The 16,653-nt window shown below is 39.1% G+C and overlaps 1 protein-coding gene across 1 annotated transcript; it reads left to right on the forward strand.

Annotated features, from left to right (window-relative positions):
- The first annotated feature begins 13,328 nt into the window (after positions 1 to 13,328).
- Positions 13,329 to 16,381, forward strand: snrpf (small nuclear ribonucleoprotein polypeptide F). Its single transcript, NM_001005083.1, is given in 4 exon segments — positions 13,329 to 13,459; positions 14,329 to 14,454; positions 15,450 to 15,514; positions 16,137 to 16,381. Coding segments are annotated over 4 exon segments (261 nt in total). The 5' UTR covers positions 13,329 to 13,456; the 3' UTR covers positions 16,204 to 16,381.
- Positions 16,382 to 16,653: the final 272 nt, after the last annotated feature.

The raw sequence follows: 16,653 nt of genomic DNA on the forward strand, positions 1-16,653 counted from the left end.
AGGGCAAGCATCCCAGACATGTCATACAAATAACATTATCATAACATTATTACTAATACAGCCAATGGATTTGTACACATAGGACAACTACAATATTTTGATACTCCCAATTCATACAAACACATTTTGCCTTTATACCATGAACCACTGACAGGATCAAAGGGTCATATTGGCAGAGTTGCTTTTTTGTTGTCTGTGACCCTGATGGCAGCTTATTATCAGACAAATAAATACTGGTCTGGCAACATTGATGTAATTCTTAGCAGATGTAGCAAGGTGAAACCTTTAACAACAAATTCAGATCATCTTAACATTTCGACTGAAAGATCTTTTCTAAGAATTGGGCTTCATTCAGCATTACTGCTACCCTTGAAGCACTATACATTTATCCTTAGTCTAGGGGAACTTTTAGTCTCTTTGGCCACAGCTGCCAGCAGCCAAAGTGTGGCTAAGCAATGTCCTATGAGCAGCAGGCTAGCTGCTGCCATTACACCTCTGTGCCATTACCCTAAGGATCACCACTTCAGTATAGAGGCAGAATAAATGCATATTAACTAAACTGATAACAAAATAAAGAAGAAAGTAAGCAGTCTTTATGGTGTGACCCCACATAAAAAACAATTTAACCTCTCTAAAAACATGAACCATGTATACCTAGTTATGTGACCTTCTTAAAAGGCCTGCAGCGTTTAAAAGCATTCTAAATACTTATATGTGTATACAGCTGTCTGAAATATGTACATAGATGTTTCATAGTGAAAATAAGTGCCAAATGTCGATCAAAACAGATCATATGCAGGCACTTGCACTGCAAAGCCCTTGTGGCATGGGTGACTGAATAGGAATTGTGAAATCTAATGAATGATGTGTGGGTAGTAATACAGGCCCTCGGGGAAAGATTGCTCTCTGCAGAAATAATATTCAGGAATCTGAGGAATTCTCCTCATGGAATGACATGCACGCAAACAAAAACTTGTTTGCAAAATCAGTGTATAATGTACATGCACTTTTAAACAAGATGCTACAGAGATCATCAGATTGCTAAACAAACAAGTCAACTGCTCTGAATTTTATCTGCATTAATATTGTGGCAATGGAAAATTTGCCAAGTTGAATCAACAAAAAATTTGTTTAATAGGCTTTACATGGGTTGTTTTTTAGAAGCAATTTTTATATAGAAGGAACAATAATATGTGCTATGTTTTATTTCTTTTGTATGTGTTTAATACATGGCATTTGCAAAAAGAAGATCTTTAATAAAAGTCCATTTTTTACTAATGCATGCTTTAAAGGGAAGGGCACACAGACTTCTTTATGTGTGGGCTATAGCCCTACAGCAGATATTAAAGGCAGATACCAACAGCTGCTGGTATCTGCCTTAAATAAATGCTGTAGGGCTATAGCCCACACATAAAGAAGTCTGCATACCCTTCCCTACTATGCATGGAACAGCCTGAGATTTATTTAAAAAGTGTTGTGCTGAACTGATTTTTCTTTACAGTATAATCAATACATACAACTTTTTACCATTCATGGCCAATACTTTACAGTTGAATTGTTCATGACACAAGCATACCACCTTCAGAACTAAGAGTCAACACTTAAGGGAAAAGAATTAAAATTTGGTTTTAGTACCTGGCCACTAGATGGAGCTGGTACTGTGTGTCACATGGTTTGGAGGGGGTGATGGGTCAGTGGGTTTATAAGGCCATACACTCAGTTGTTTTGTAAACTGCACCAGAGGAAGGACCCATGTGGTCTGAAACATGTAGTGCTATGCATCTCTAAATAAAGTTCAACACTTGTTTGCACAAACGGGAGCTCTTCAGTGGATTTCATTTATATATTTATTATTCACATAAGGGTACTAATTGGACCTAAGTCTGTGGTTGCCAGACCACTTTACTTAATCTTCCATGACACTTTGATGTCTGGCATTGTGCCAAGGAATTGGTGAGACTCTCTCAGCCAGGTACACGTCAACCCCAAAAATATTTTTTGCCTAATAAAAGAAAATTTCTTTTTGTTTAGGTGCTCTTGTATAAATACATCAGTCCTTCATTCAAATCACTCCCTGGTCGCTAAGATATAGGGCCCTAGCAACCAGATAACTGCTGAAATTCCAAACTGGAGCATTGCTGAACAAAAAATTAAATAAATAAAAAAAGAATCACATCAAAAAATAATGTTTAGAATAGATGTAACACATGAAAAACACATGAATGCTAGTTATAAATTAAATGCAGTGATGTGTGGTGCCACTTTAAAGGATTTGTGGATTAATGCAATTCTAGAAATGTTAATCATTGTCTGCTACATGTACTAATTTTCTTTCTTGTATACAAAGGGACACTGATTCAAAAGACTAAAGAATCATTTTACATTATAGATACATGGGTTAGACCTTTGCTTAAGTATGCAGTATAGTTTTGGGTGCCATTCTATAGGCACTATATCAGTTAACTAAAACAAAGTGCAGAGATATGCAAGCAAACATTTGGAACAATGTTACAAGAAAAGTTACAAGAAAATATTTAGGCTTGTTTTTCTGAAGAAAATCCCTTGCAAGAGGAGATGATACTGCTTTAATAAATACAGCAGAGAGCAGTAAAATGAGCAATAATGATATTTTTAATACATAAGGATCATTACTAGGACCACCCCCTTTAGACTGTAGGAAGTTTTTAAGAAACTCAGTGAGGTGTGTAAGGCTGTAAAATGCTCTGCTGGGTGATTTCGAGATGGATTACTCTTAGGGGCTGATTTACTAAGACACGAATTTGAATCCGAATTGGAAAAATTCCGATTGGAAAACGAACATTTTGCGACTTTTTCGTATTTTTTGCGATTTTATTCGGCGACTTTACGGAAATTATCGCAACTTTTTTGTTACCAATACGATTTGCGCGAAAAAACGCGAGTTTTTCGTAGCCATTCCGAAAGTTGCGCAAAATCTGGCGATTTTTTCGTAGCGTTAAAACTTGTGCGTAAATTCGCGCCTTTTTTCATAGCGTTAACTTAAAAGGCGCGATTTTGCGCAACTTTCGGAATGGCTACGAAAAACTTGCATTTTTTCGCGCAAATCGTATTGGTAACGAAAAAGTCGCGACAATTTTCCGAAAAAAATCGCAAAATACCGATCATTACGAAAAAAACGCAATCGGACGCATTCGGCCCGATCGTGGGTTAGTAAATGTGCCCCTTAGTGTCTTTAAAAGGGTCTTTGGATGATAACATCCATGGCTATGCATGTGTTTGTACAGGTTAATTGCCCGTTGAGATTTTATCTTTGTAGAAATCCATAATACTTGGTAAATGTGATATATAATGAATTTTGTGCATTTGAACAGAAAATCACAGATATCTCTCAAATTATTTAGAACAGGTTAATAGGTTTATTTCTACTTTTGAGGCCATGTTGCTTTTTACTAACTTTGATCAGCACTTAAACTCTATTAGTGCTTAATAACTGTTAATGGGAGATTTTGTAGGATGGTGATGGATCGACAAAACGTATCATAGAAGCCAGATGTAGTTGCACAGGTCAAAATATAATGGGACTGATACAAAAATCTGATGTGTGAACTACATGATTGCCACCCAACATGACACACATGTATGAAGGGAATTCTACATGCTGCGCCCTTATCCAACAAGAAAATCTCATGGCATCTGACAGACTTTTTTTCCTCATTGAAATACATTGTCAGTAGATTCAGGAACAAAACACACCATCCAACTTTATCTGATCCGACTTTACATTAAAACTGATGGAGATCTGATTTTGTAGGATCCTGCAAAATCTGGGGCTGTGGCATGGTATTGCACGACAAGGTCATTTAAGATCTGACCCACAAAATCTGATCAAAATCTCCCATTGAGCTTAGCCCTAAATGTGCTAACCAATTTATTCTCAGCTCTCTACATCATATTGTGGAGATAAAAAGGAAAAGGTAGCCAAGCCAAATTTATTTTAGATAACAGAGATTTGCAACAAAGAAGTATACAGCACTCCCACTCTTAAAGGACAAAGAAAGTCAAAATCTATTAAGCACACTATTAAATAGTACTACTATTGCTGTGTAAAAACGCTATATTCCTGGCTTGCCTAATGAACGATTTACAGAGATATACCTACTACATTCTACATACTTGTTTTAGTGAACGGCTCCGCCATCTTTAACAAGGGATGCCCACTCCCTTTCCCTCACTGTCTCTACTGCGCATGCGTCCCCAACATCCTCCACATCCTCCCTGCGGCCCCCCACTCCCTCCTGCGTCCTTCTGTCTCCCCCCCCCAGCAGCTGCGTCCTGCTGTGTCTCCCCCCCCAGCTCACACACCAACTCGTCCAGCTCACACACCAACTCGTCGTCACCCCCCCCCCCGCTCCCCTCTCCCCCAGCACCCACCTCCCGGCTGCGACCTCTTGTTATGGCCCCAGCTGCCGCTGCATCCACTTTCTATAAGGGTGGCCATCTCCATAGCAACCAGACGCTAGGGGAAGTGCTCCTGCTTGTGCGCATGCGCCACCTACAGTCTTGGTCGAAGTGTCTGTGCAGGAGCACTGCAGTATAGGAATCTTCTCTACCCAGCTCAGCGTTTCTTCTTCCTGTTTGGCTTCTGATCATCTGAATGATTGAAATATGGGGAGACTTAAGGGCACTATTGAGACAACTGAAGGTATGCCTGCAGCTTGAGATTAACTCTTAACTAGCCTTTCCTTCTCCTTTAATACTAAAGAGCTTACCCTCCTTTCTATTCAGACCATATACATTTGCTGTTCATTAAAAGAATGCCTCTAAAACTATATGTAAGTACATAAAAAGAATAGAAAACTAGTTGTTAGAGTCAGAAGAGTTATGGCATGCTAAGGTATTACTGTGAATTTAAAAAGATTTTTTTTTTTAATTTTATAGAAACAAAAATAGTTAAAGATAAAATTTGTATTGGTCATTTATTACTACCCCTGCTTCAAGTGCAAAAGCCCATTAGTTCTCATTAATATGCTACTTATCTAATTTCTATCTCAATTATACCGGCACATCTGGGGTTAATATGCTGATTATTAATTTGCTGTAATACTTATACTGGCACTACTAAGGTTAATATGCCCATTATGCTATTTAAGTGTTTACATGTCTGCAGTTAATATGCTCATTATCCATTTTCTTTAGTAATTAATCTGGCATGTCTGTGTTATTTTTTGTTAGAATGGGTGTGGCCAAAAAGTTGGTGTGGCTTTAAAACATTTTTGGCCACCAGTTGGATCTTTGACCAGGGCCCACCAAGGCCTTAAAATGGCCCTGACCTCAATGAATCATTTGCTAGAGGCATCAGCAGGTACCTGTTTTTTGAATGCTTAGATGTTCTTGGTAACCGAAGGAGAGTTCTGACCCACTTGGTTAGATGTCTTATGACTTGTATGCTTCCCCATACAGTTTACCAGTATAATAAAGTGCACAGTGATTCCAATTGTGTCAGGACTGGCCACTGGTGAGTGACCAGCAGCTTGGAGTCTGTGTGGAGTAACCCCAGAAACACAGATCCTGACACATTGCTACCTTACAGACCTTAGTTCTTAGGTTTGATTCTTATATCCTATGTCCCCTGTTGTCCTCTAATTCATTCACAAAAAGCCAAGTGGCCAAGCATTGGCAGGACCAGTCAAAAGTGTACAAATGTAGCATTATAACTTACCACAACATTAGATGGTACATATATCTGCCAATATCATGAACAAGACAATAAATCTAAGCAGCAAAGTTATTCCACTCTACAATAGTTCAATAAATAAAAAAAGAGGACCATTAATAGTCCCATGTTGTTGATACTTCCATATTAGTAAGTATATGACAGTGCTTACTTAAAAGTCATCTCCTACAAATAGCATCCACCATAAAATGCTGCAAAATGTGAATAATCCTTGATCGTAAAAAAAACTTTTATTTTTCATTTCCAGTCAAACACTAGTAAATCATCATTCATGATAATGGCTTATTTAGGTAAGGATTTAATCACTTATTAGTGTACTTACTCTCTTGTCATAATATCCAGGGGGCACAAAGGCAACCACAGACATGCGGACATAGCTCACATGACTCCTCCAAGACTGGACTGGGCTGATGAACACTGATTGATGAGACATTTTATCTTCTCCTAACATGTCATTATTTCTAAAAAAAGAAAATCCTTAAGTCCAAAGTTCAGTTTTTGACCAATTAATTCTCCCTATTACGAAACAGAAATTAGAGACAGGGGATCAAAACACCTGGTCATCAAAGATCTTAGACATTATAGACAGGATTTTCAGTAGGCAAACACGCATGAAATTTCTTGGCCAGAATATAAGGGGATTTAGGAGGAAACAGTGAGAATGTTTATCAAAAGACCAAGATTATATTTAGCAGAGTTTAAAAACAGAATGAACACTAGATTTTCTCTGATATTATGAAAACGGACTCCTTATTTCAGGAGTATCTGTCTATGGGGTTGATTCACTAAAGTGCGTTAAAACGAGTGCTATTTATAGCATGCATTAAAAATTTTATCGCTTCTTATTTTTTGCGACTTAACGCACAATGCACTAAAAGGATGCTTGCGTTAATTTAGACGCGATGCTGTTTGCGTTATTTAAGTCGCGATGAGTGTTTTTCTTGTGTTATTTTCCGTGCGTGCGTTAATTCCTGCTGCGCGCAATATGTTTCGCCGCTTGCTATATTAGTGCACGATTTAACGATTTTACGTTCGTAAAAATACTTTTCTGAAAATGACCATTTCCCTGAAAACTGGAGGATGCATGACTCTAGGGCCAACACATACTTGAAAAAATCCCATTGCAAAGTCCATGTTGTGTTGCCAAAAGCTCACCAACCACAATTTTCCGCCTGCCCCAAGTAGGTGTTAATCTTCACACAGACTAATGCCATATTTAGCGCGTTTAACGCTTCATATGTGTTTGTGAATCATGCGTTAGTATTATTTCTACGCGCGAATTAACGCATTGCAGTAGCGCGCAATTTAACACATGCAAAATTACTTTGCCGAATCGGTCGTTATTTATCGTGTCAATTTGAATGCAAAAAAACCATGCAATAGCGCTTATTGGACTTTAGTAAATCAACCCCAGTATGTTTTAGTACGTAAAATGGTGGCAATCAATAAAAACAAATTACATTAGTGTTGTCCAACTAGGGGCCTGCAGCCTCTCGTGTGACCCCCACCTTACTCTCTGTCTGGCTTCTGTGACTGCTTACACCTTTGTGTAAGATTTAATGTGTTTCAGTATTGAGATTAACTGCCCCCTGCATTGTTCACACCTCAGATTCAGAGTGTAAATTCTTGTTTTGTTTAAACATGTTATTCCATCTAATTTTCACAACTTTTAGTCCCTGCATTGTTCACCCACTGTATTGTTCACACCTCAGGCTCAGTCTGTAAGCGCCGACATTGTTCACCTGTTCAGTGAACAGTGCCAGAATTGTGTCACTGTATGTACTGCCTGCCCAAAGCTGCCTGTGTGTGCCATACTCTGCCTGCCCTATGCTGCCCATGTGTGCCATACTCGTCCTGCCCTATGCTGCCTGTGTGTGCCATACTTTGCCTGCCCTATACTGCCTGTAATTAACTTTTTTCACATATCATGTGAACATGTATATCATAACATGGGTGTGGTTTGAAGTGGGTGCAGTTTAAAAAAGGGGAGTGGTTAAAACTGGCTGCCATTATTGACCCTCCACCATGTAGGCCAGAAAAATTCCAGCCCTCGGTACCACAAAAGTTAGACAGCACTGAGTTACAGTATATTCAACAGCACTGCTACCTTCTATGGCAATGCATTTGGCCACTTTACATACTATGATCTCAAAACACAAGGCCACAAAATATAGTGAATTTGTTTGAATAAATATACTGTTGCCACATTTTTATTATTAGGCTATAATACAGAGACAAAAACTAAATAGAAATATATAGTTGGCCCCACAAGATTCAATGCAATTTGTAGATGTGCTGCACATCTGTGCATTTCCGTTATGCATGATAGAACTACCAGATAACAGCAGAGTATTTGCCCAGATACTCAACAGCTTGTTCATATAACTATTTACATCCAGCAGTGTTTTATTTTATTGTAATGTCTGCTTATTCATCTGAATCTTATTGACATCTGGTTGTCATTATTATGTCATTATCATTATTATGATTAAATTGGGGCCAGATAAGGAAAAGTCAAGAAAAACATGATGTAGAGTAAGTGGTAAAAACATGAATGGCTAAAAGGTAGAACTGTAAGGGCTCATACAGATGGCCCCCACCACGCGCCTGACCCCCTCCCCTGAGTGGGCATAAATTAAACTTACCTTCAGTGTGTCGACGGAGGGAGACAACCCGGGAAGAGCCCAGCAGGGATCGGGTCTGGGCCCACTGGGTTTTTTCCTGGTGCCCTTTGGCCCAGTCTGACCCTGCAGGGGAATTCAGGGCGAAGTGCAGCCCTATCCGATCGTGCTGTACTCATGCAGGAGCATGTAAGTGTCAAATGCAGCATATTGCATTTTACCTGCGTTCAGCATCAATTAGCTGGTCAGAATCAGGCATATCTGAGGGATATCACACTGATCTGCCCATGTGGGCCACTAAAATAGTACCAGGTAGCAAGTCTAACACTTCTGCTGCACGTTCTGCAAAGTGTACTATTTGGATGCACATCACCATTCCCCTCTCCCTACCCCACAATATGGTTTATCGTAGAATTCCATCTTCACTGCAGGCACATGCTGTATGTGGCATCTGGCACAACTTTGCATTCATTTTAGGGCTTGTTGTCATAAATGAGCCATAAAATGTTTCAATAATAAGGGCAAGTTATGTTGCCCTTAACAACTAAATGTTAGAAGTATGCAAAATCAGTTAAAAAAAAAAGGGTTAATTAAGTAGGTTTGATCTGACCTCATTCTGTTGTATTTTTTTAAGTAGATAAAGAATAAAACAGGCATTTGCTATATATCTTCAGAAAGTCTTCAGCATTTGCCCTGTGGCAATTCTATAACAGGTTTTTTTTTTTCCTGCTAAAAATTATGTTGCACAAGTTTGGGAGCTGAGTAAATACTACAGTTTACAATGCTTGGGGAACTGGCCTATAAGTGTCAATATTGAATCAGAAACTGAGCTGAGCTTTTTAGATGAGTGGCAGACTTGGAGGCCACTTATAAGAAGGTTCCTATAGGTTTCTATGAGATAGGAAATGGGTATTGATAAGTGTTTCAATTATTTCTCAAAAAAGAAAGGAGCAGCCACTGGCATTCTGACAACGTTTTTACAGTGGTGTTAATGTGACTAGAAAAGGAATATTCAAAGATTACCCCAAGGCAGTGTGCTGAGTCACCAGGGTTATGGAGCAGCAGTAGTAGTAGTAAAAGTGGGAGCAGAGCCAGGTTTAGGTAGAACAAAGCTCAATTCAGTGTTTATTCCACATGTTACACGCAAAGCATCCATATCTTTGGCAGCTATACAAACCAAGCATATTATTATCAAAACAGACAGTAATTACTTCAGCACCTGCATTAAGACACAAATATTAATGTTGGTTAGCCAAAAGTAAATTTACATAATTATGTACTAACACGAAATGGTGAAGTCTGACATTCCATCATGCCTCTTTAAATGCTTATTAAATACAGTGCTTAGAATCTAAACCATTACCTGAGTGTCCAGAACCAGAATATTCATAAATGTTTGCTAAATGCACTGTTTATTTTTTTTTTTTTTTAAAAACACAGACCTGTCACATATTCATTCTGGTGTGCCACACAAGTTGTTGCCATAATAATTCCACACTTTCCATACTATAAGTGGGTTGCATTTTCATTTTCCTAGAATTCAGTTGTGGGTTCTAGACATGGTTTAAAAAGAACCACACCTTTCTCTTCCCACAATTAAAGATGGCCATGCATTCCAACAGTACTTAAATCAGTATGAATGAACAGGGGTCATTTATAAAGACTGGGCAATTTACCTGGGTTGTAACCTATAGCAACCAATCAGTGATTAGCCCTTTTCATCCAGCTGCAGGTAGAGCAATGAAAGCAAATATCTGATTGGTTGCCATGGGTTGCTGCCAAATCTGGCTCACCCAAGCCATGGTTACTCTACTTAAATTAAGTAGGAAAAGCAATAGCTTAACTGAAAGCAGTTCTATTGTGTAGTGCTGGTTCCTTCTGAAAGCTCAGAATCAGGCACGGTGCACTAAGATGGCTGCCTACACACCAATATTACATCCTAAAAAATACATTGTTGGTTCAAGAATAAAATTTGAAATGCTAGAGTGAATTTTTTGCAATGTACACAGTGTAATGTTAGAAATAAAAAGTACACCATAAAATAATTACAGAATCACTTTAATAGGTTACATAGGTCTAAAGTGGAGTAAAATAATGGTTTCAATATCTAGAGTAAACCAAAATACTAAACAATATAAATTATATATCTTTGTGTAATTGATTACTCCTAATAATTTCAGATATGGTAATGGATGGTGTAAAATCATAACATTTTAAACGCTGTTATGATTATGGCTAGGAATTCAAATTGTATTATTGTGGCACAGTGCCACCTAGTGTCCAGAAATTATAGCATTTTCATTTCTCCTACGCAACCAAGAAATTATTTCAGCAAACAGACTTATAAACTAATGCTGTGCACCCTAGTCACCTGGCAAGGCATTAGCCATGCAATCTTTTCAGAAAACTTGAGCTGCACATACATATAGCAGGGGAAGGAAGTGTAACCCATTAATTGAATGTGCCACACAGAAATAATGTTCTGTTTTAGTTTTCATAACTTCTTATACCACAAATGTAACTATTTTTATTTTAACTGACAAATCAGACTAGAGAAGTATTTTGCAAACACCAAGAGAGGCCCTAATGGCAAACAAAAAAAGTAGGAAATATTGCCCAGGAGTTTAGAGGGCCCAGCAAAGCCCTAATTTCAGTATATCCTGGTAAAGTAGATCAACCAACCGATGCTACTTACATTGTTAGTAACATTGATTGATTGATCACAAACCCCTCACTGGATACAACTCAGTAAACTCTGGCACACAAGATGGTATTTCTCAATACATGTAATGTAATTTCACACATTTGAGCCAAAGAGTGAGGAAAGATTTTGTGCAATTTACAAAGGGACAACTCCATCGCTAAAAAAAAGGGTTAACAAAAATGGTGTATAGTATTTATGAATTTCTGGGATTATGAAATACAGGCTAAATATTAGATTCCCTACTGTTTTGCAAATCAACTAACAAAAATTGTTTGTTGTTGTATTCTTATTTTCTGCAGCATTTACCAAGGCACACATTACATTTTTAACTGCTGATTTTTTTGGCACAGTTATGTGCTCCTTTTTTAAAGCAGAGACAAACATAAATGTTCAATACACAAACATATACATCCCCACAGGCTGTGCTACTGTTGTGCCAGGGGACTGAACTCTTCTAGGGGAAGGGTCTGTTTACATTGCTGTGAAAATGTGAACAACTGTGAGTCGGCTACACCCCATCAGGAAAAGCACCAAGATTAAAAATCACGACAGTTATATCAGCACTTCCCTGGGAACAGTTCACAACCCCATACCTCCCAACATTTGAAAAATGAAAAGAGGGACAAATTTTTTTGACCACGCCCACTTTGTGGCCACGCCCCAATTACCACACCCCATTTTTAAAATTCATTTTTAAAATAGTGCCCCCAATGGCCCAATAGACAGCACCCCCATAGACAGTGCCCCCCCATACGCCCCCATAGACCGTGCCCTCATAGAAAGTACCCTCCATACACAATGCCCCCACAGAAAGTGTCCCCAATTGCCCCCATACACATTTCCTCCCATACACAGTAGCCCCCCATACAGTATCCTCCCATACACAGTAGCCCCCCATACACAGTAGCCCCCAATTGCCCCCATGGAGAGTACCCCCAATAGAAAATGTCCCCATACACAGTAGCCCCCAATTGCCCCATAGAGAGTACCCCCAATAGAAAATTGCCCCCATAGAGAGTACCCCCAATTGCTCCCATAGAGAGTACCCCCAATAGAAAACACCCCCCATACACAGTAGCCCCCAATTGCCCCCATAGAGAGTACCTCCAATAGAAAATGCCCCCCATACACAGTGCCCCCCATTGACGCTGCTTCTTGTGGCTCCTGCTCCTTATGCGGCTCCTTCTACGGCGGCGACAGGACCTTTTATAAGGTTGCGCCCCGTGCGTACGTGTGACATCACACGTACGCATGGGCGCAACCTTATAAAAGGGCCTGTCGCCGCCGTACGAGGAGCCGAATAAGAAGCAGGAGCCACAGGACGAGACGGAGCCGGAGTGCTGGCTGCAGTCAGCGCATCCCGCTGGCCTGGATAGTTTAATGAATGTTCTGCATTTCCGTAATGCGGGACATTCATTGAACAATCCGGGACAGCGGGATGCGCTGTAAAAACCGGGACTGTCCTGCGAAAAGCGGGACAGTTGGGGGGTATGCAACCCACTTAGGGTCACAGTGTAATGCAACCCCTCTCTCACTTTTTCTTTCTTTGTAAAAAGCGCACAGATTCTGGTATAAAGGGGGACAGCTTGCATTACATTGGGAGACAAATGTGCTAAAGAGCACAGAGAAAACTATCATGGTTTTCTTTCTACCTGTGGAATCAGGTACTCCTGGGTGATATCACTCCAACTTGCAGCGCAGCAGTAAAGTGTGACTGAAGTTTATCAGTCACATGGCTGTAGCACCCTGGGATATGAAGAATATGGCTAGCCCCATGTGAACTTTTAAAATTAAATATAAAAAAAAACCTGTTGAAGTTCTATTAACCGATGCATTTTGAAAAAAAACCTTTTCTCATGACAGTATTCCTTTACCCATTCTAATTTTACCCTCCAAGTGCCACCAAGTCCTCGGAAAATCAAGGCTTCTAAATCTGGACTGTTGTGCATAATAGTGAATATAATTACATAGCGTTAACAAATAATCAAAACAAGGTACGAAATACAAATAGACGGGACGCAATGTTTGTATTTGTTGTAATTGCAGTCAGCGCAGTATAGCAACTTGCATTTATTAGAAATGCCTAATTGCGGTTCCTGGGGGAAGGCCCTGTAGTACTAGTAGTACTGAGGCGGCCCGGAGTCAGCACAGAGGGTGAGCCTTGTACAATACAACACCATTGTGAAATAATCCCGCCTCCACTGGCGATTGTTGGAGTCATGTTGGAAATCCAACTCCAGCCACTAGAGGGAGCAGTTAGCCATTCAACGCGTGTCGGCTCTCTATGGTCTTTTCTCCTGTCGCTTCCGGGCCTTGGCAGCCATTTCCCGCTTTGCTCCAGCGGTGTGTTCTACGGGACGCTCCGGGGAGGAATTTTTTTTATTGATCTGCAGTTTGTTGTGAGGCTGCGGTCGCACCATGGTAAGTACTGGAGGTGTGCGAGTTCCAGGCCTGGCGGGACAGGGGGTGTCAGTGTGTAGGGATGGGGGGGAGTGCAGGCAGCATGGTGTGTGGGGCTGTTCATTATCCCGAGTAGCAGCTTATCCCGCCGGATTTACAGAATGGGTTATGCAGTTGGTTCGGGTTTGTTTGGTTGCTTTATTGTTAGGCCTGTGTGGAAAGGCGTAACGTGTTATCTTTGCAGCGTGTGTACTCGCTAAGGGCACGTTGCACGGAAAGAGCCTGTATGTAAGGCGCGGTGTAGGCTGCGCTGAAATATAAGTAGCCATGCAGCGTGGGATGGTACTATCTCTACTGGGGATGAGCCGCGAACATGGGATGTTTGCGTCTGTTCTTAAAGCGGTGGCACATGGGAGTTGATAATTTCCTAAAGGCCATGTGTTCCTCTGCCTATCATATCTCAAGTGGTAATGCTACAAATGGCATGTTATACTGTTTGTACTGTGACTGCCCTCAGCCAGCAGTGATGTGCAGCCTTGTGGCCCTCCAGCTATTGAACTGCACTTTCAACTATCAGGAAGAATAAATAAATGCCCCTTTTTCATTTTACTGTGGTAGTGTAATAATATATAGCCTCCTACCAAAGAAAGGATGATTTCTATTAGATATGGATTTGTGGTTGTTGTTGCTGGCCGTGCCCCAAGTATCATTATTAGGCAGGTGTCCCCTTTTGGTTTCTTGGAAGGGAGCATGAGAAAACTGAGGACAAATAAAGGCAGAGATATAGTATTGAAAATGTATGCATATGATTACTTCAGGTTATTGCATGAGTTGACGTTTTAATCACAAGACCTATTGAATATTTATATTATAAATGATTATATTTTCAGAGTTTACCACTGAATCCAAAACCCTTCCTTAATGGCCTCACTGGTAAGCCAGTTATGGTAAAGCTGAAATGGGGGATGGAGTACAAAGGCTACTTGGTATCAGTGGATGGATACATGAACATGCAGGTAAGTAATAGCACTGAACATGTCAGATATTATAGTTGGTTACTTGCTGTTATAAGTTAATTTATTAGATTATTTAATAAAAAAAAATATATATTGTATGCATGTGTATATATAATTTATATTATATTCCCTTTATATTGTGCCAGAATTGTATCTGGGCTTTCCTGTTGCCATTTTAGAGCAGTGTATGAGACATTTGGATTGGATTGCCTCTGTCTCTAGTTAACACTAGGAAATTGCACAAGTAAAATGGTTTTGGGCATCAGCAGCCCATTGCTGGCAATGAAATACATTAAAGGAACAGTAACACCAAAAAATTAAAGTGTAAAAAACTAACTAAAATATAATGTGCTGCTGCCCTGCACTGGTAAAAGTTGTGTGTTTACTTCAGAAAGTCTTCTATAATTTATATAAATAAGCTGCTGTGTAGCCATGGGGGCAGCCATTCAAAGGAGAAAAGGCACAGGCACATAGCAGATAACAGATAAAACACTATTGTACTCTACAGAACTTATCTGTTATCTGCTATGTAACCTGTGCCTTTTCTCCTTTTTTCCAGCTTGAATGGCTGCCCCCGTGGCTACACAGCAGCTTATTATATAAATTATAGTAGTGTTACTGTAGCAAACACACCAATTTTACCAGTGCAGGGCAACAGTGCATTATATTTTCATTACTTTAAAGCTCTTTTATTTTTTGGTGTTACTGTTCCTTTAAGTGCTGCTTAAGGTTGCATGCAATTAGCTGGAGTGCTTGCCAGAGTGTTGTGACACTTTATAGTACCATTGCTAACCCTAGTAGCATTAGCACCAATTAGCCAGCTTAATTGCTTTTAAAACATAAGTAACAATTAATATTAATATTTCTGTATTGCAGAGTTTTTTTTTTTTATAGTAATGATGGTTGAGAAAGTAATGAGTGTCCATTATCCAAGGTTGCTGTGATGTGTGAGAAGCTTTTTCTGTTGGTTAATTCATTTATATATATTATTGCAGCTTGCAAACACAGAAGAATATATTGATGGTGCATTGTCTGGACATCTTGGAGAAGTTTTGATAAGGTAAGAATTGTGCACTGGGGATGCTTTGTAGGTGGTCACATTACAGCATATATGTCTGCTTTTCTGAAATAGAAAGCAAACTCTTGTCAGCATGTTAAGGCAACTGCATGTGCCATATAGATTGTAAGCTCTACGGGGCAGGGACCTCCATCCTCTTGTGTCTTTGACTCTTAACTTATTGCAACTGTAACTGTATCTTGTATGTATTTGTATTTATTGTTATACTTTGTATTTATCTATTATCTTATTAACCCCCTATTTGTATTAATGTATTCTACTGTACAGCGCTGTGTACATAAGTAGCGCTTTATAAATAAAAATATATATACATACATGTGAACCAGTGAAAAATGTAAAGTATATTCTGTAAAAAAAAAAAATGTACTTTTTAAATAGTTTCTTATCTAAACTGTGTAATTTAACAATTATTTAAAAAGGCAACAAATTGTCCTTTTAAATATTCTCTTTAAAGCACAACCTCCAAGGAGGCGTGAGTAGATTGCCCTTTTTTTTCTTGATAACTACCTAGTAGCAAGAATTGTATCCCTTCTCTAGAAAAACAATGTGACTGCTACCTTTTCTCTGCTAAACTGTTTAACTATTGTATTCCTTTTTTATACAGATGCAACAATGTGTTATATATACGTGGGGTAGAAGAGGAGGAGGAAGATGGAGAGATGAGAGAGTAATTGGAATTATTTGGAAAACCCTTTGTATAGTTTCATGAAGAAAAGGATAACTTCATTTATTATGAAGGCATTTTTTACAGCATTTTTCTTTTTTTTTTATAGTTGTTTACACTGCATTCAGTGTTTGTTCTTTGAAATGTACTTTATTGTGTTAGAACAATAAAAGATAATTGCATTGTAATAATGTGGTGTTTGTGTGGCTGTAGTCTAAACACAAGCTAAAATTAATTGGGCAGTGGCAATCTGCTTGAATTTGAAACTTAATTAGCCAAGAGTGCACTTAAAGTAATGGGACTCATGGAAATTTTTATAAACCCTGAGTTATTCCTTAAATAGCCAAACACCAAGAATTAACCTGAATTACCTTTCAGCACTGTACATTTGTTTTAAATGGTTTTACTAAACCATTACCGTTAATTACACCTCTTTTCAATAAGTACAGCAACTTGC

This window comes from Xenopus tropicalis, chromosome 3 (assembly GCF_000004195.4).
Source record: "Xenopus tropicalis strain Nigerian chromosome 3, UCB_Xtro_10.0, whole genome shotgun sequence".
NCBI classification, from domain to species: domain Eukaryota; kingdom Metazoa; phylum Chordata; class Amphibia; order Anura; family Pipidae; genus Xenopus; species Xenopus tropicalis.